Source organism: Neopsephotus bourkii, unplaced genomic scaffold, assembly GCF_033783945.1.
Source record: "Neopsephotus bourkii isolate Nb327-2 ecotype Australia unplaced genomic scaffold, CSIRO-AGI_Nbou_v1 NB_196, whole genome shotgun sequence".
Classification (NCBI taxonomy): Eukaryota; Metazoa; Chordata; class Aves; order Psittaciformes; family Psittacidae; genus Neopsephotus; species Neopsephotus bourkii.
In genome coordinates, this window is record NW_026900709.1 from 6,678,006 (window position 1) to 6,697,435 (window position 19,430).

At 40.8% G+C, this 19,430-nt stretch overlaps 1 protein-coding gene across 4 annotated transcripts in view; it reads left to right on the plus strand.

Moving 5' to 3' along the window:
- INO80D (INO80 complex subunit D) overlaps positions 1 to 19,430 on the plus strand; it is a 45,254-nt gene that overhangs the window by 18,252 nt on the left and 7,572 nt on the right. For 2 of the 4 annotated variants that reach the window (XM_061378269.1, XM_061378273.1), the window contains exons 6-12: positions 1,463 to 1,571; positions 6,780 to 7,004; positions 9,050 to 9,159; positions 10,684 to 10,817; positions 12,040 to 12,257; positions 12,562 to 12,719; positions 13,692 to 14,884. In XM_061378269.1, the coding sequence (XP_061234253.1) occupies positions 1,463 to 1,571; positions 6,780 to 7,004; positions 9,050 to 9,159; positions 10,684 to 10,817; positions 12,040 to 12,257; positions 12,562 to 12,719; positions 13,692 to 14,860 (2,123 nt within the window). In that variant the 3' untranslated portion in view covers positions 14,861 to 14,884. Of the gene's footprint in view, positions 1 to 1,462; positions 1,572 to 6,779; positions 7,005 to 9,049; positions 9,160 to 10,683; positions 10,818 to 12,039; positions 12,258 to 12,561; positions 12,720 to 13,691; positions 17,834 to 19,430 lie in introns of those variants that run through there. The other 2 variants (XM_061378263.1, XM_061378282.1) reach the window with 1 other exon arrangement.

The following is a 19,430-nucleotide window of genomic DNA, read 5'->3' on the forward strand; positions in this document are numbered from 1 at the left end:
GAGTATAGCTGAAATGGATTAGATTTTATTCCTTCATTTCTGCAGGGCCCATTAGAAGCAATACAGTGCAATCTCTGGTTTTATTTTTAAACTTCAGGTAAATAATTTGTTACATGGTAACAATTGTGGACATCTTTATCCAGTTATTGAGTTTTTTCATTCGTTAATGGAAGGGGTGGGAGTTAACAGTTAAGTTGAAGGTAAATTCTGGCATTTTATTAAATGTCTTAATAGATTTGAATTTATTTCAAATGAATATCTTGAAAATAAGAATGAAGAATAGAATTTTCAGGATGCTAAAGTTCCTGAAAAATATGGTTTCTGATATTGCTGGTTTATGTTAAAGTGTTGCTTCTCAATGATGAAGGTGTTCTTGATGGTGGGTGGTATTCTAAGTATGTGTGTCTAACTCTGAAAGGGGGTGACCAAGTACAGATGCATTTACCAAATTCAGAGCATCTGACTTCAGAATCGTCTCAGATAGACTTGTTTAGTTTATTTTTAGCAGAAATAAAGTGCTCCTTAACTCTATCCCAGCTACTGCTCCATTTTCAGGGAGCACACAAGAAAGTGAAAACGTAATAATGCTGGCTTGTAAATGCAGTTACGGGATTTTATCCCACATGCAAGGAATTGGCAAGGATTCCACTGGATGTGGGAGAGATAGTAGGAAAAACTGCAAAAGGTGAAGCTCCAGATAAACTGTTCCACCTGAGAACTTGCTGGATTCTGTTTCTGGCTGTCCTGTTCAATTGTGTTTAGCGTGACTAACTGAGGCTGCTGGTGCATACAATAAGTTGATCCTACTGCATCATCATTAAGCAAAAGCATGCTGCTTAGCAAAAGTGCAAGAGCATTTGCATCTCTCCCTTAAGCTCTCTTTTCATGCTAATGTATGCATTTGGCAGACAATTACAGAGGCTGAGTAGAGCAACATTCTGTGTAGCTGTGTGTCTGTCTCTGTCCATGCTGTTCTGTTTTGCAGTTTTCCTATTCTCCTTCTATTCTGGTACAGAGCAGGGGTCAGAATATGGGCAGAAATGAAAGTGACCTATTTAGATCATATAGTATTAAAAATTACCAGGCACTCATTTCCTCATGGCAGGGAGTTCTCTGTTACCTCTTCTCTAAAGATCAGGTGTGCTTGGTATGAAAGCTGGAATATTTTCCTATGGTTGAGAAAGCTGGTGATCTTGTTTCCACTGCTTGTGGATAAAGAAGCCAATAAGGATTTTAAAAGTAAAACTCAAATTTGACAAAAATCAGTGCATGCTGTTTGCACATTGTAATGGAGCTGTTATGGTAACTTTTCCTGTATAATTGAGGATATTATATGACTTTCTCAAACATAATTATGCTTGTGACTATACTACGCATTCATCTTTTGTACCATAGTTTGCTCAGAGACTTGTGTGAGGTAGATACACTTCTCATCCAGCTTTCACGTTTTCAATTCCATTAGGGCTGGATTGGTCTGAAGACAGTGGAGAAGAGTTGGAAGATTCAGAGCAAACCTCCCCTTACCAGGTTGCATGGTCTATCCGAGAAACCCTCGGCTATGATAGACATGGGTGAGTATAATTCTGTAGTATTCATGTTGGCACTGGTGGAATAAATCATGTAAATGTGAGCTTCACTTCAAGTGGAGTTAGTAGAATTTAAGCACTTGTTCAAGTGCTTTGCTGAAACAAAGGATTGTTTGAACTCATTTGTAAGAACTATGAAACAGCTTATCACCTTCTGTCCCAGTTTCTACCTGACTTAGACACCTTTGTGCAGTCTGCTATCAGAAGGGTGCATCAGGAAATAATTCAAGCTTATTTGCCTAAATTTAATTGAGTTTGGTTGGATTTACTCATTAACTTTCATGCCTTGCTTAGTAGAGGTAATTCCTGAATTAGAACCAAATGAAAGTAGTTGCCATTGGTTTCTTGTCTTTTCTACTTTCTGTGAATAGCTTTATTAGTAAACTTGCTACATTTTACTCATTAATCTGTAGAGTAATTGTGCAGGATGATGTTTTAATGTGGGTTTTTTTTAAAGGGTAAGGCACTTTTCATAATTAAGTGTTGAATAAACCTCTGTCAAATAGTTGGGAGCATGAGAGGAAGTGTTGTGATTGAAGGGATAAGCAGAGCTGGTGCAGAAAGACTTACAGTGTTCTCCGTATGCTGCTACATCATAAATCTGAACTTACAGCAGAATATGATAATATATGTCTATTAATGTAAACGTTTTAAGGTGCAAAGTTAAAGCAAAGCATCCCAAGCATAGTATTTTAACAGAATGGAAGCATGTTGGTAACAAATGGAAATTGGGGTCTCAGTAAAATTTGTGCTTTTTATAACATGATTCTCTTTCACTATGAAACTGGACTTTTTGAGACTACAACTCTCTCCCTTTGTTTAATTTTTAAATATCACAGTTAGAGTAATGATGTTAAAGAAATGTTAATTTTGTTGTTACATGAAAATTCTGAAACTTACCAGCACTTCTCACCATCTCTAAAGTCTGCTCACAAGGTGAACAACTTAGCTCTGTCTCTGTCATGAGGACAGACACCAGGATGCTACATACAGAGAGTCTTCAGTGAAATCAAAGCTGTGTAGACTTCACTTTTTTTTACAAAGAAGAGGTTTTTCCTGTTATGAATGACCGTTGTTTTTTTAGGGCATCAGCAGTCAGAGAGAGTGAGCTTTCACAAACACTAATTTTAACTTAAAAGGCAACTTTTAAATTAACTGTTTTGGGAAAACATGAACAGACTTTCAGACTTTTAAATCATACATTATTTTCAGAGCAGACATATCTGTTAAATAACTTCACTTGAACTCATCTCTGTTTGACATTTGGTCTGGTTTTCCCATAGATCCCCCTTTTTTTTTGTAAACTTATAAAGGTCATCTCTGTATGTTCTGTCTTCTATTTGTCTTAACTTCCTTCAGATTCTTCCTACTCTGTTCACATACCGAGAGAAAAGAATAGCTTGTCTTGACGTTTTCTGTTCCATTATAGCATTTTTTGCACCTCAATTAAACACTGTCTTAACTAATCATGATGGATAATTTCTTGTATGGTGCTAGCTGGTTTTTTACTTCCCATTAGCCTGCCCAGTGTTAGCTCTGTAACTACTTTCCTAATTTTGTTTATAGATAAATGTTGATACATTCACATGATGTCAGCCTTCTTAAACTTTTATTCCTGTTCTGCAAGCTTCTGTAGTGGCATCTGTTACCTGTGATGTTTCACCTTAACACTTCTGCAGTGTGGTCTGGCTGCTGCTAAAACCGAATTAGCTCAGGATATTTCTTGGGTGATTTGAGTTGTCAAAATGACTCTTGTTTTGCTAATCTGGAGTGGTGGCTCCTAACTTAGTAAGCTAATAACTTGTTATGAGTCTGAATTTTACCAGGAAACCAATGGAGGTTGTTTCCCAAAACCTTTAGATTCTGAAATCACATACCTAAATTTATGGGAGTTTACTTTCTTTTTTTCATAGTAAAATGAAAGCTATTTTTTCCTCTGTTCACTTGTGTTTGAGCTCATGGTCCCTGTGCAAGAGGGATAATTCTCTACCAGCTAACTCCATTCTTTTTCCGTTTGACTTCGTGGAACACAGTAGGAGTGATGCTTCTCAGAACAGATCAGTAAAAGAAAGCCAAGAATCAATTTCTTTGTTACTGGACAGCTTGTTCTCAGAATTTCTGGTTGTGTGATTATGGGGGTAATCTTCTGACTTCCTGTTGAACTTGTGATACTGTAGCTGCTCTTAAGCTATCAAAAATTCACCAGATTGATTTAAAATTCATGTCTTAACAGTAAACGTTTTTGAGTTCACCTGTGTTCTGGCATTTCAATCTGTAAAATTCATGTTGTTGCAGTCATTTGTGTAAACACAGGGCAAATGTTGTGTCACAGGGTTCCAGGATGCAGAGTTTGAATTCACATAGTAGTGCAGGAGTTGGCGCTGGACACAGTGCAGACAGGAATTCCCCACTGGAGCAGTGATTTGGAGGGAACACAGGGGCTGTTCCCAGCCATAGATTAGTGAAGCTTCCCCCTGGATGATTCAGTTACTGGGTCTTGCAGCTTAGAAAGTGCTGGAAAACAAATGACTTTAAAACAAAGTAGTTTTTCGCTTCTTATGCTGAAATACAGAGAAAGTGAGCGTTTCAAGTAGCAAGTTTGAAAACGGAGTATGAAGGAGCTCACTCAAAGGAGAAAATACCACCACTGTATTGTGAAAGTTGGATTTAGTAGCCCCCTGTAACTAGGAGAACTAAAAGAAGAAGGGAAGGTTCTTCAAATCCCTCCTTACAGTGGGTTTTGAAGTGTAGTTGTTGAGGTGTCTCAGACTAGAGAGTGTGTTCTCCTGGTTCCCTGGCGGTGCCTGGCTGCTCCCCGCTACCCTTTTGCTCTTCCTTTCTGCTGCTTCATGCTGCCTTCATTTTCTTCGTGAACACACAGCTGTAATTCCCCTGATGTTTACATATGACAGTCGTAAAGGGGAGGGTTGGGAAGGAGCATTTTGGATTATCAAATGGTTTGTGTGTGCTTTCATAAGAACGAAATGCCACGCATTAAGTTGAACTTCTGAAGTTTTGTATGCAGCTTAAGAGAATAAACTGAATAGAAGTTGGTAAACTTGTTTATGAAAAACCAATAAAAGTACCTTTCAGTTTCAGTATTTGCCTAATGAGGAAAGTAAAGGCAGTGTTATTGTGATATTTTTAGGTTTCTTTAAACATACAATTATGTTTTGTTTAATGTTGCTGACCTGGAAACAGAATTCTGAATAGACTTTTAGAAACTGCCTAAAAATAAGCCTTTGCCCATTGCAGGCATGATTTCTTTCTATGTCTCATATGTGTGTCTTCATCTACTTCCTTAAAAATGATCTGGTAAACTGCAGTTCAAAATATTGTAACATAGAATGACTTTTCTCTGTCTATTTCAATAAGAGAGAAGTAAAAAGTCTCAAATATACGGACACTTGCATTAATAAACCATCTTTTCACCAGAAAGAAACACTGAGGAATATTCCTGTCTTTTTAAAAAACGAATTTGTAACCATATTTAAAATTAAATCAGTTTGTATGTAACTTCGTTTAAAAATCTTGGCCCAGAATCTGAGACCTTAAACCTACCTATATCTAATTGATCCCATCTATCTATATTAAATAGCACACAACTAGATTTTTCTAAACAGATGGTTTTTCCCAGTGGCCATTCTTGCTATCCAAGATCTTTCCATTGACAACGTTGTGTTTGTTGCTAGGCACGTAACTGCAGAGGTTAATTACTTGTAATTTATGCTTCTAGAAAATTACCTGTATTCTGTTTTAACAAACAAAATATGTAGTATGGTTGACTTTAGATAACATTATATAAAAATGTGTTTGTTTCAAGGCAGTGTTTGCTCCTGTGGAGTCTTTGTGGACAGCCTTAGTGGAGATGGATGCAGTCTCTTATATTTGGCCTGCATGTAAATAGAATAAGTTTCCTGAAAGGGAAGTAGGTCTTAGTCATAGTGCCTTTCAGGGACAGCTGTGCTGCCTCCATTTCTGGATCTTGCTTTATTTAGTAAATATCGTGGCTGGTATCTTGCATCTCTTCTATCATCAGCTAGTTGGGGTCTACTTTGCACAGGTTTGGATGTAAGCACATTCAGTGTCACTGGCCAAGTTCTGCAGTCTGAACCCTAAGAGCTTTTAATTTGCTTCATTTGTTTGGGTTTGGTTCTTTCCCCCTGCCATTCCTTTGTTTCACAAGTAGGAAGTTAGCAGAAAGTTTCTCTGATCTGTAAGGAAAAACTGAACAAACTCTGCTTTGCTTAGATTCGCTGCATGCTCTTTGTTGCTCCATGAGCAAAAATTAATCATTCTACAAACTGGAATTCTTGTTGTGGAGGGCATCTGGGTAGCTTCGTAGGTCTTGTTGTTTTAACAAGTCCTAGTGATGGTTTTATTGTTACATGATTTTTACTTCATTTAACTGAATGTGTTGTCATGGTTTGATGGTCTTGCTGATATGTACCTGGACATACAGAAAGCCAAGATAAATGGGAAAAGGCTTTCTTAAGCAGGCAAAGAATTGGACTGAAAAGAATCAGACTTCATCTGATTGCTGCTTAGTGTTGGTCTGATTTTTTCCCTCAATGCCTTTGGAGTTAAATGTGCATTTCTTTTCCGTGGCTGTATTGTAACTCAGCTGTAACTCTGCAGCAAGGGGAAAGCAGTATCAACTGCTAGGTGTGTTAAGTGTGTATATTGGTTAAGAAAGGAATATGCTACCTGCAGCAGTAAGAGCAATTGGAAAAAGCAGTTTTGGTACTTGTTAATATTTGACCATCTTTTCCAGCATGACCTTTCTTCAATAAGTTTCCACTACATAGTTCCCCACCCTTGTCCTCTCCATTAATTGCACTTTGATTTAAGAGTTTGTCTCATTTGCTGAGACATTTACAGTAAATAAAGGTTAACAGTATAGATTTTTTTTGAACAGCAGGCTCCAGACATTTAAATGTGTCAGATTTCATGATGAATTGATGTAATCTCTAATAATGACATACTAAGAAGGGCAAGTACCTTTAGAATTCAAAAGGAATCCTGCTGTTACCATTTCTCATGCACCCCTGCCTGATTTCAGCCTTTGGGTGTTTGTGGAGCTAGAAGATGGATTCCAACTTAACCAATCTATTAAAATGACAAATTAGTTTCCTTGGGAAAAAGAAATTAAAAGTACTTAAAGCCTATTTGTTTTTATCTCCCCTTCTTTAGGTGCGGTGATGACAATGCAGATGACAGGAGTTCCAGGGTGACCAGACTTTGCACTTACTTTCAGCAGAAATACAAGCACCTCTGCCGCCTGGAGCGGGCAGAATCTCGTCAGAAGAAATGCCGGCACACACTCCGGAAAGCCTTGCTGCAGGCGGCCAGCAGAGAGCCGGAGCGTACTGGGCAACTGATACAAGAACTCCGAAGAGCTACGTGTGCTCGTACCAGGTTAGACCTTCCCCTGTGACTGCAGTAACCTGGGGTCTGGACAGGGTGGAGATGGACAGAATATCCAGCAGCTGAAACGCTGAACTGTGAAACTGGTAGGCATGCACAAGGCAGAAAATCCTCATAAATGCCTGTCAGTGGAGTAAAATAAACGTGGCATACAGGGCTTTCCATGAAGAGAGGCATTCTTCAGCTTTGTGCTTTAAAACGTGGATTGTTTGTTCAGCAGTGCCGGCGTCCGAGTCCTTAAATGTTACAAAACAAGTTAGCGACCTGCTAAAATTTATTCTTGTGAATTAATCTATGTATTTTGGCTGCCGTCAAATACGTGGTACTTTACTAAGGCCGGTTCTTTAGAAGGTGTGCAGTCTGGTTTGCAGGTCACTGCTTCAATTCAGATTTTGTTTTTCAGACAGCTTTTTCTGAAAAGTCTGTACCTGCTCTTAATTATCTTCCCAGCAAATCAAGCTTCGGTTCATGCTTTTTGTTAGATTTAACTCAATCTAACATTAAATGAAACCTGGCAACAGAACGAATATCTTCTAACAGCTCTGAAGGTTACCTTCTGTGGGAATTATTTCTAGATAATGTCAACATCCCTCCAGCTCTCAGCATACTGAGAGTTGGTTGGTTCATGTTTGTGCAGGAGCAGAGTAAGTCTGAACCCTGGCGTTATGTCTGGGGTATCAGCAGCATACTTTTGCTGTTGTGATTTTGCTTGACAGGATGTGTGACTGGGGGGGTAGGAGAGTCTAACATGAGAGGCAGGCTGGAATAGGGTATTGAGAGTATATTCTGGTTATGGGATGCTTTTGTTCCTGGACAGAAGGCTGTGGTTCCTGAAAGTTGGAGGGTTTGTTGTTGGGGAGGTGGGATGATGCTGAAGAGGTGCTCAGAGGTGTAATACAGAGGTATATTGCTAGTTTACAAAGTTGTGTAAATGCCTTCAAACTTAAACTACAGCAAAACCCTGCCAGAATTGACAAGCTTTTGCTGTTTGGTTTGGGTTTTTGTGTGGTTTTTGGTTGTTTTTTTTTCCATTATTTTTGCCTTCTCTTACGCAAAAAAAGATGATGTTGTTTTGGTAGACTGACAAAGCCAGGTATGCTAGTCATCACTGCTCTGGTTAATTTGAGTAATCACAGTCTTTTCAGTTATGAAATTTTGCACAAGAGTAATATTGCTAACTAAAACTTTGCTCAGTCAAAGTGCAGTCGATGACAGAAGTGGCTGAAGGAAAACAGTCAGGCTGCAGACAGCTTTTTGTCAACCTAGAAAACAACGTGTACAGAGGTGAAAGTCAGCCCTGGAATTGCCAGCTTTGTCTACATGAAGGTGACAAATGCCTCGAAAGCAGGCCAACACCAAGCAAGCTGTGTAACGCTTACAGTACTCATCCACACTGCTGTCTGGTCGCCTGCTTGCAGCTCAGGCTTAGAGCATTGAGGCTGTGCTGAGGGAGCACTCAGCTCTGGGCACCTGCTGGTGGATTGGGCTGTAGCACGTTGTTGAAGGAGAGCTTTTACCCATGTTGAGCACAGTCAGGCTCTACCACTCCAGAGATCAGTCTAAGTTTGTCTGAGCACATGCTTGCATGTAAGCTCTGGGGATGCTCGGCATGTTTTGATCTATGAACAGGCTTGGAAGTGCACCTGACTGCCCATCTAGGCATACTCAATACATGGTATTCTAGAGGTTGACCTCATTTTAAGGGTCACCTGTGTTGAAACTCACCTTCTGCTGTCCTTAGCTCTGTTGCAGGGTGTTGTACTATTTACATGGTAGTAGCACACAGCACCTTTCATTACAATTAAGGCCCTGTGAAATAAGCAATAATTCTGTTACTGCAGTCACGCCTTCGCCTGTCATTGACATCTGTCCCTGTGTAGAATCTGGTAATAGCGTGCACCCATCTGAATCATGACACACATGTGTGTTATAATTTTTCATCCCTCTGTGCCACATTCAGTGCAATAGTTTTGCTAACTAACCACCTGAGCCTGGGGTTTTGTTTCTGAACTCTTCTATGTTTCTTTTCTTTCCAGCACAAGCCAAGTGAGGCAGAGAGATGCAGAACCAACAACCTGTAGTGGGACTTCGAAGGGAGAACAGTGCACTAACAAGGCCCTTCCATTTACCAGGCATTGTTTTCAGCGTATCCTCTTAACACAGTGTGGGAGTTGCATTCAGGCATGGGTGCTGCTCTGTTGTAGGGTTTTTGTTTGTTTGTTACGTTTTTGCATTGCCAAATAGTTTTCACAAACAAATACTTGTTTCTTAGTGTCTCATCATCACTCTTAATTTGTCTCCATGATTTGAGTCTGTAGACAGTGGAGATAAAGTGGTTTGCCTCTTATGGTCACATCATTTTACCTTTGTAAGCTTTTCTTGGTGGGTGCACATTAGATGTGAGGCTTGATTCTGAAGGCTATAAGCAGGCAGGCTTCTGACCTGGAATACTTAAGAATTTTGCAGACTGTCTTTTTTGGTTTTAGCTGAAGAATTGTGCTTTTGTTGGAGTGAGTTCTTTTGTTGGAGCTTATAAGTGACTAGTGCTGTTCCAGTAGCTATCAGACTGCAGCACCTTTACAGCCTTTTTGGTTTGCAGATGCCTTGTTTGTGTTGGTTAATTTTTGCAGTCTCCTTAGAAGTAGTCTACAGAGCAGCTCAAAATCTCTCTCTGAGAGCACCATGGTGTACAGCTGTGTTTGGGATTTGCCTCATGATTCTGATTTTTTTGTTTTGGCTTGGGGTTTTTTGTTCTTGTTTATGGTCTTGCTTGTTGGTGTGCATAAAGCAGAGAAGTCAGGACTAGTGATTTTACCCTTATTTTTTCCCCTCTGCACTTCCTTCTCAATGGAAACTGTTTCTCGTAACATGAACAGACTCTTGGTTCTGATGCATCAGTACAAGTCTGATGGCTGGACTGTTCTGAAGGTTTTTCATTTTCTTTGTCCTTTCTTTTGCATTTTAACATTTTATGAACATACAAAGTGATGTTGAGGTGTGAGGGCTGTTCAAGATGGAAGGAATGCTTCTAACATTGTTTGAAAAAACACAATGAAATATCTGTTTGATTTGCTGTAAGTCTGGAAACATTTTCACTCCTGCAAGGGGTTTTTCTGAAGGAAATCTCAGCAAGCTTACATTTGGATTTACTTGACCTTTCTGTCTGATTGCACATCTTTTTTTCAGAGGAGCAGGAAGGATCTTGAAACTTCTTTGTCTGTGCTCTAAAGATAAATGCCAAAAATGTACCTTAAAAGACTGAATTAAGAAATACTCTTTCTTTAATGTTTCAGTATGGATTGTCATTAGTCTGTAAGGAAATAGCCCTGTTGACTACACTGTTCCAACTGTTTCTATTGATGTATTGATTAAAACTCCAGGAAAAGCCTTCTTTTTGCTAAGAACTCATTAGTGAAATGACTGCTTCTGTAAAACTATCTCAATATATAATAAAATCATTAGAGATTCTGCATTTATGCAGTTTTTCACTTTAAAAGTTGGGTTTAAGCTTTACCTAGCTTTGAACTTGCATAACAAAGTTAAGGTACTCATTAAAAATAGCATCTATGGACAGGTAGAGTTGAAGGCTCTGATCTTCATCAGATTGATAAATCAAAGGGCATTCCTCCATCGTTGCCTTCTGTGTTATTCCTGATTCAGAAATGTACAGATATCTTATTGAACCGTTCTCAGCAGCTCTTCTCAAGTTGCACAGCCAAGTTTGCGGATGGTCAGCAGTGCTCTGTGCCAGTTTTTGACATTACACATCAGACACCTCTGTGTGAAGAACATGCCAAAAAAATGGTAAGTACAAAGCCAAAACTGTAATGTATATATTTGTATATTGGGATGATCAGGAGTTTTAACCCCAGTCCTTCTATGAACTCTTGCTTGACAACTAGAAAGTTTATCAGCTTAAGAGCTTGTTTCCATTTATTTCTCCTAAGAGGGTACAACATGCCAAACATTCCCATTTAGTATAAAGTATGTTGTGCAAACCTTTTACATACTTTTGAGGATATAGTAAAACGTGCATGAGAATACCCTTCACTGGAAGAAATCTGATTCATCTCTTGAATCGAGAAATAGAAAATCATTGTGAGAGATCCTGTGGTTAGTTTATTTGGGCTCACTCCTGACCATTGGATCTGAATATAGCATGAGTGTGGTGTGGGTAAGAACACTGCTTCTCAAGCAGTCTCAGTACATAGGGCCCAAAATATTTTCTAGAGGAAGTGTAGATAGCAGTTACAGGCATACAAATAATGGGTTTACTACTTTATTTAGCTGTTGGTGACTATTAGAATTTATCTTTAACCTCCTTTAGGGATCTGTGGATCCCAGAGGAAAAGCAGTGGCCTACTACTAGTTGAGAGAATATGGAAATTAAGATGATGTTCTCTGCTCTCCTTTTATGCCTTCCACCTTCCAGAAAAAGCTTTTAGAATAAATCACAAACCCACTTCTGTGTAGCTCCTCCTTTAAGGCATTAGACATAAAACTCCTGAAGACTGATGATGGTTGGTTCATTTTTTCATTGGTCAGTGATTGCTGTTCAAAAACAATGAAGCCTTAGTTGTTTACCCACAACCTTGCCCTAGTCATACAGCATTAATTCTGTTTCTTCAGTGCTGTCCTACTCTTTTATGGCAGTGGGCAATTGAGGATGTTGGCTTCAGCTGCTGCACACTCTTCCCATTATCTCTACTTCACAACAGTGTTCTGTCTTCAATACTTACAGGAACACTGCCAAAGGTTACAGTTTTGCAATTATTTTAGTTAGGGTTTGCTATGATTATATTTAAAGCAACACTCCTATTTAGCATACCTCATAATATGATCTATGATTTTTGCCATTGGGATCGATGAGAAGGGGAACAACTTCATTTTTGTAACCGTGCCTGGGTGTAAGCTAGCAGTCTCTCTTGGATTACACGTGAATGTCTGTGGAATGACTGGGGGAAAAAGAAAGGAAAGTAATACATGGTCCGGATATGCTCCCACTGTTACTGTCTTATTCCCAAAGGACAATTTCTTGAGAGGGGACAGCTCCCGTAAAGTTCAGCACCAGCAGCAGAGGAAACCCAGGAAAAAAACGAAGCCACCTGCACTTACCAAAAAACACAAGAAGAAGAGAAGGCGAGGCCCACGCCGGCCCCAGAAACCCATTCCTCCTGCAGTGCCCCAAGGGAACCTCACCATGCCTGCCAGTGTCTCACTGCCAGTAGAGATGCCCCACATACGGTCAGTGGTAGCCCTGCCCCAATTTCCCATTGCTACCTTCAGTGTTGTCAGTGTTTTAGATTTGAGCATTTATTTGGTTTGTTGGATAAAATGTCTTGCTCCTGATGCTGCATTTTACCTATGTAATCAATAGGCTAACAAGCTTCCTAAAGAAACCTTATAAAAGCATTTCTTTTCCTAGAAAAAGGGAAAAACAAAACAAAAGGTGTGAGGAAGCACCCATTATAGATGGATATGCATTTGTAGTACTTGTTTGGAGGAATCACAATTTGAACACTGGGGACTAATGGTACTTTCTGTCTAGGAGCCCCTCAACGCCAGAGCTGAGTGCCGATGAGCTGCCTGATGACATCGCCAATGAAATCACAGACATTCCACATGACTTGGAATTGAATCAGGAGGACTTCTCTGATGTCCTGCCACGGCTGCCCGATGACTTGCAAGATTTTGATTTCTTTGAGGGTACTGTTTTATTTCGTTTTATGCTAATGTGAACACAGTGAACTGAAAAAGGGAGTGTTTCTAAAGCTCATTTTGAGGGGCTGCTTGCTTTCCTACAGAGGTAGTAAATTCTAGACAAGGAAGTGTGCATTTGCTTTATTGTTTGTGAGCTCTGAAGGGAAGCCAACATTAAGAAGGCTGGTGTGTGTAGTTCTTGCTTGCTCTTAGAACTACTGCTCTGAAAATCCTAATTGGTTTAGGATTTTAATAATTCATTTTACAATTTTACTGCCTGTCAGTGTTGCAGTTTAATCAAGAGTATTCTCCGTAATGGCATCTTTCTGCCATCGAGTGGGGCTGGAATCACAGTCAATGTTGGCCTTTGATAAAAGGAGAAGAGAGTGAGAATAAAATCTTTAAATACATTTTTGAAACTAGCTTTCGATCAGAACTGTACTTGAATTTCTGGATTCTAAGGCTTAGTATCTATCACATACAACAAAGAAATTAGAACAACCCAGCATCGGGGCATGTGATTTCTTTGGTCATTTTCTGATATAAGGTGACATCAGACTGTTTGAGTTGAAATTAACCTAAATAATACTGACTGTGTGACTTTTCAGGTCCAGGCTGTAATGTGGTAAACAGGAGGGAGTTTGTGGACTATTTGTGTTACTGCAGCATTGAAGAAAATCTCATTCGAGTGCTTTTACGTTAGGTCTAGTAAGCTGGGGAGGTATCTTGTACTGTAGTGGAAGAGGAGGGTGGAGAGAGGGAGTTCCATTGAAGAGGAAGGTGTAATTTCTCATTTTTTTACTTTGCTTATCTAGTTAACACAGGTGAATGAAATTTTCTGTGTACCGCAAGCCATTCTGGAAGGTTATCGTACTCTGCTGCTCTGTTCTGAACTGTCTGTACATCTGCAGCCTCAGAGTGCCAGTGCTGGCCTCACCTGAGAGGAGTGTGCTAACTTGTGTGTCCTTGTTCCTGCAGGTAAAAACGGAGATCTCCTTCCAACCACAGAAGAGGCTGAGGAACTGGAACGGGCCCTACAGGCTGTGACTTCTCTTGAGTGCCTGAGTACCATTGGAGTACTTACACAGACAGATGGTGTGCCAGTTCAGGAGCTGTCAGATAGAGGGATAGGGGTGTTCTCTACAGGTGCTGGAGCTCCAGGAATGCAGTCCTTGAGTCGAGAGGTTAACACGGATCTGGGCGAGCTGTTGAATGGGCGTATAGTACATGATAATTTCTCCGGTCTGGAGCTGGATGAAAACTTGCTCCGTTCTGCTACCTTGTCCAACCCACCTACGCCCCTGGCAGGGCAGATCCAGGGGCAGTTCTCAGCCCCAGCCAACGTTGGCCTTACTTCTGCCACTCTGATAAGCCAGAGTGGCCTTGGGGAGAGAGCCTTCCCAGGACAGTTTCATGGACTTCATGATGGCAGCCATGCCTCCCAGAGGCCCCACCCTGCCCAGCTGCTGAGCAAGGCAGATGACCTGATCACCTCACGACAGCAATACAGCAGTGACCATTCACACTCCTCACCCCATGGAAGCCATTATGATAGTGAGCATGTGCCGTCTCCCTACAGTGACCATATCACATCCCCTCACACCACATCCTTTTCTGGTGATAACCTGGCAGCTACCTTCTCAGCAGAGATGCCCATGATGGCACAGCACTTACTCCCAACTCAGCTGGATGTGCCACTTAGCGGGGTGGTCAACCCCAGAACTCACTGGGGAAATCTTCCTGTCAATCTTGGGGACCCCTCTCCGTTTAGTAATCTTCTTGGTGCAGATGGACACCTCCTGTCCACCTCCCTGTCCACACCACCTACCACCTCGCACTCAGAGACCACACAGCCTGCCTTCGCCACTGTGACCCCCAACAGCTCCAGTGTGCTCCCGGGGTTACCGCAGACCAGTTTTAGTGGCATGGGTCCTGCCTCCGCTGAACTCCTGGCCTCCACCTCCCCTAAACAACAGCTCCCTCAGTTCAGCGCAGCCTTTGGGCACCAGCTGAGCTCCCACAGTGGCATCCCCAAGGACCTGCAGCCCAGCCACAGCTCCATAGCTCCTCCCACGGGCTTCGCAGTGACTGGTGCCACCGCTACCAGTACCAATAATGCATCTGCGCCCTTCACCACCTCCAGCTGAGCTTGTCTGCCTGGCTCTGTGCAGGTAGATGGGGGACCTGTGTTTTCTACCTTTCCTTTTTTTCCTTTTTCTTTATTTTTTTTCTGTCCTCCCTTCCTTTTCATTTTTTTAAGAGGGGGTTGAGAAGAAAACCCCTGCTTCAATACTGACCAGGGTTAGCCCTCTGTGAACCTTGCTGTAGCGTTCACATGTGCTTGTTACGCACCGGTGCTCATTTCTTGCAGGCAGGTTCACCGTTCCCAAAAATTCCTTAAGGATACAGCACAGTTACTGGATGCAATTGATCTTAACAGTAAGACCTAGAAATAGAAAGATACCTCAGATTACTGATGCATGTTACTGTTCCCTAGGGTTTGGATCAGTGCTTGCCATCCCTTTAGCATTTGGTAGAAAGTTTTCCAGTGGGCAGAAGTTTCTTGTTTTTTTGTTTGCTTTTAATTTACCCTTTTCCAAAGGTAGCATCTGGCATGGAAAACTTGGCTGCACGCATTGATTTGAGAATGCTGCACTGAAGTCCTAAATCAAGGTCATGATTCAAGATGAGTTTGGCATTTTCTTAAAATAGTCTCTTGACCTCCTCTGTGTGCGTGTGTGTGTTTGGGGTGCAGGGAGCAGCAGTTCCTTTTCTGCCTTTGGTGAAGAAGTGGGAGTTGTCCCCTTACAGAACTGGTCACTGTTCTTGCATGCTGATTTTTTGTTGGTTTGTGGGGGGGGGTGTTTTGTTTTTTGGTTTTGTTTTGTTGTGATGATTTTTAATTCATTGAGCAACAAGGGGAGCAGCTGATTGGGTGCCCAGATATCTGAAGGCTGATACAAAGTTAGCCCAGGGGAAAAAAAAAAAAAGAAGAGAAATTAAACCAGAAGGATTTAAATAGATCAGAAGTGAAGATGAGTGAAGCTTCCTGTGCGGAAATTCCCTCCCTTGCTGAATTACTGTGGCCTTGTAGCACTGATAATTTGCCTTTTCGAGTGTGGGTTTGTCCAAGAACTCCTTGCCTGACAGGCTGACAGGTATTTCCCAGATGAAACAGGAAGAATTTGGTTGGTATTCTGCCCATCCACACAAGTCTAGGTCAGACCCTTTGGTAAGTTTCCAATGGATGCACTTCTCAAGTTATATCTAGCTACTGAAACTTTTTTTGGATAGTTTTCCTCCCACTGGGAGCCATATAATTTTTTTCAGCACTTGTAGGATTTGATACTCTCTATGGGAAGCTGAATGTATGTAAGGAACTAGCAAGTACCTATCAGCAGTCATGGCTAACCAAAAGAGAAATCACTAAATCAAAATAGAGAGATAGGAACCCCTTCTGTCTGCAGCACAGTTTTGCCTTTACTGCCCACCTGCTAAAGGTAGTATTCAGACTCTTTGGTAGTAATTTCAGTTCTTAAAGAAAGGAGTTCACTAGTTTTTAGATTTTTATGGTTTTTAATCCAAGAGATAGCAACAGCAGAAATCCTGAGGTGTGTTTAGTTATATCTCTTTATCAGAAAAGGGAAAAAGGAACTTGCTTGTGACTTTATAGGGCTCAAACTTGCTACTGTACTCTAACTGTAAAAGTAGCTCCTACTTAATGTAGCAAGTCTCTTCTTTGTTTCTGAGATGCAGATGAGAGAGAATGGAAAATCCCACGTTTCAGTCTCTTACTGATATATTTCATTCTACCTTACAATAAAACATCCTACCTGCATGTATTCTAAGTCTAATTCAGGAAATTAAGAGCTACCAAGCACATGTAACAGAGAGGCCTAATAAATCATTTGAGCCAAGGGTTCATTGAACAAAGTTAAGTTGCTATAGAAATTCATTTTGTTAGCAGTCAGGCCCACACCAGAATCTCTGACCCAAACCTCTTCCTCCGTCTTGCTAAGGAACAGAATTTAGATGGGATAGGTCTTGTGTCTTCTTACTATCATAGAAATCATTCTGTCCCTCTTTTCTTCAAAGGTTTTTCCTCCTTAAACACAAAGGAGTATGGATGATGCATATGTTCTTTTCTGAAATTGCAAGTGTTATGTGGGTGGAGGAAACAAAAATGATTTTCATGCTTCTGTTGTTATGAAGTCCTTATTTCATACTTGGTAAAATAGATCTTAATAATATAAGCCGAATATTTTTAAGTGATGATTTAAATATGTTTGTAACATTTAAATGTTTTAAAATCATGTAAAAAGTTGAAGCCTATGAAATCCTGCTTGTGATTGTCCTGCTGATTGAGGAATGCCCAGTGGTATTGTGAAATGAGGCAGATCTGCCAAGGCATTTATTTATGTTTGTATTATGTTCCCCATACTTTGTTGAGGAGACAATTGTTTGATTTGCAAATGAATTTTGTTGCGTCCGTATACCTTCTTAAATGTGTTTGGATGACTGGCTGAAAAAGAGTGGAGAATTAGTATACCAAATGGTTAATTCTTTAATCTGCCTCTTTATTCATGTCATTTTAGAGGATGTTAATTTCTGTAAATTGGTTTCAGGACTTTGGTCTTAATATCATTCTTGTGCCCACCAAACTTTAAAGAAGCTGCAGCTAGTGCAGGGTTTATTTGCCCCACGTTACATTTCTCTTTCTTAGCAAATGCAGGGGGTGAGGGGAAGGAAACAGAGGAACAGAGAGTCAAGTACTGCTTGGTCGCGTTGGTATGAGTTATGGAGGAGCTCTTTGGTCCAAGGTCATTGTGAGGTTGTACTGGTCTAACTGGGAACAGAACCCAGCTCCTAATCTGGGCATTGATTTAGTCAGGGTATTTCAAAATTGGGAAAAGCTCTACAGGTCCGTAATTCCCATTTGAAATCAAGGGTCGTTATGTACCTACCTGCGTTCCTTTAAGGCAGCCTAGGATAGCAACTCTCTTCCCCAACTTAGACTTCAATTTTTGTATAATCCTTGATGACTCTTCCTTGGAAAGTGAGTACGTAACGTTTTTCAGTGAGCAAACTAAGTTTGCAATAAAGCTGCACTTTGAAAAATAGACTTTGGTTTGTATACTTTTGAAATAGGAATCCTTCTGTCCTGTCTGACACAGAGCTCTGAAATGGGCCACCGCTTTTGCCTTTTCCTGGTTCACCTCCTGTTTTTTCACTGCCGCTGATTTCATGGTTACAGCCTTCTAAGCAGTTACGGGTCTTGATCTTAGCTTTACATGGTGGATCATTCCAGGTGGGCTTCTGCCCTCATGCGGCCTGTTGACTTCAGTGAATCAGTGTCTTACTGTTGGATGTGAGAGATCCAGTCTAAGATGTATGTGCAGCCAGTTTCACACCTCTTCCTCTGGGAAATACTGCAGCTCTGGTTAAGGTGGTCTGTGATGCCATTATTTATGTGGTTCCTGAGTAGAATCCATGCTCGCAAAGGTTTTGGAGTATCATCTTGCATAGCAATTAGCACTCTAATCACCCTTTCACCAAAGAGCCAGTGTAGCAATTTCAGTCCATTGATTTGAGAAGATCAATGCCTGTCATGCCCTTTATGTATTAACAAATGGAATAAAGGTAGTTGAACCTAGAAGTTAATTTCTTTACATAAGATTTGAGTTTTAAAGAACTGAAAAAAAAAAAAAAAGAAAGACTTAGAATAAAATACCAGGAACATCATTTTTTGTAATAATATCACCTCTATTAGTCTTTGTACAAAAGTACTTAACACAGGATGAACTTTGACAATATACAGGAACAGCTTTACGCTCTCCTGGTGTTTAAGGCATTGTGTAAGAGACACTTTAATGTTTCCTTTCACTTAGGAAGACTGTCTGCCAACTTTGAGGGGAGCCGTATGTGCTTAGATACCTCAAAGGTGATTTGTTCTTTAGCCTCGTAGTTACTATGATACAAGAAGATGTACGTCTAATGCAAGAAGATGGAAAAGACGCATCATTTTGTCTCCTCCTGCCTTCTAGTTCCTCCAGGTTTATGGTTAATTCCCTTCTTGTTAGTAGCATTCTTCTCTCTATGGTTGGCATAAAGCTTTAAATTGATAATGCTGAGAGGTAGCACAGTTGCAGGTCTGCCTCGGGCACTGTGGGGAACATGGCAACAGCTAGATTGCCCACTTCATTCAGCAGGTTAGTGAAATGAGGATTTGCAGTACTCATTTGGAAGGCACTTGAAGGCCCCAGAAGCTTATCACTTGCTAGGCAAAACTCAAGAGATGGTATTAGGGTACAAATGCAAGGAAAAAAAATATCAGGGGAGAGTCATTCGTAATAGCAAAGAAGGCAAGCAAAGTGGCTTTTTTTGGTTTTGTCTTCCTAGAGGAGATGGGCATTGAATAATGCGAAGTTTTGTTGTGAGTTGTTAGGCACAGTGTGCTGCTGCTGGCTTCAGGGGCATGGCTGGGGCAAAGGGCCTAGGATTGAACTTGCAAGCCAGTTGCCAAACTCAGTTTGAAGTGTGACTGTAACCACATCAAAGTACAGTCTGGGCTTTCTTGCCAGGAAAGAAGACTCATGAAAGAGTATAATCAACAGTGGACAGACGTCTTCACTGAGAACATGGCCCTGATGGTTGTGTTACATGTGTTGTTAGTCTGCCTCTGAACTCCAGGGCCTACCTGAGCTCCTGCAGCACCTT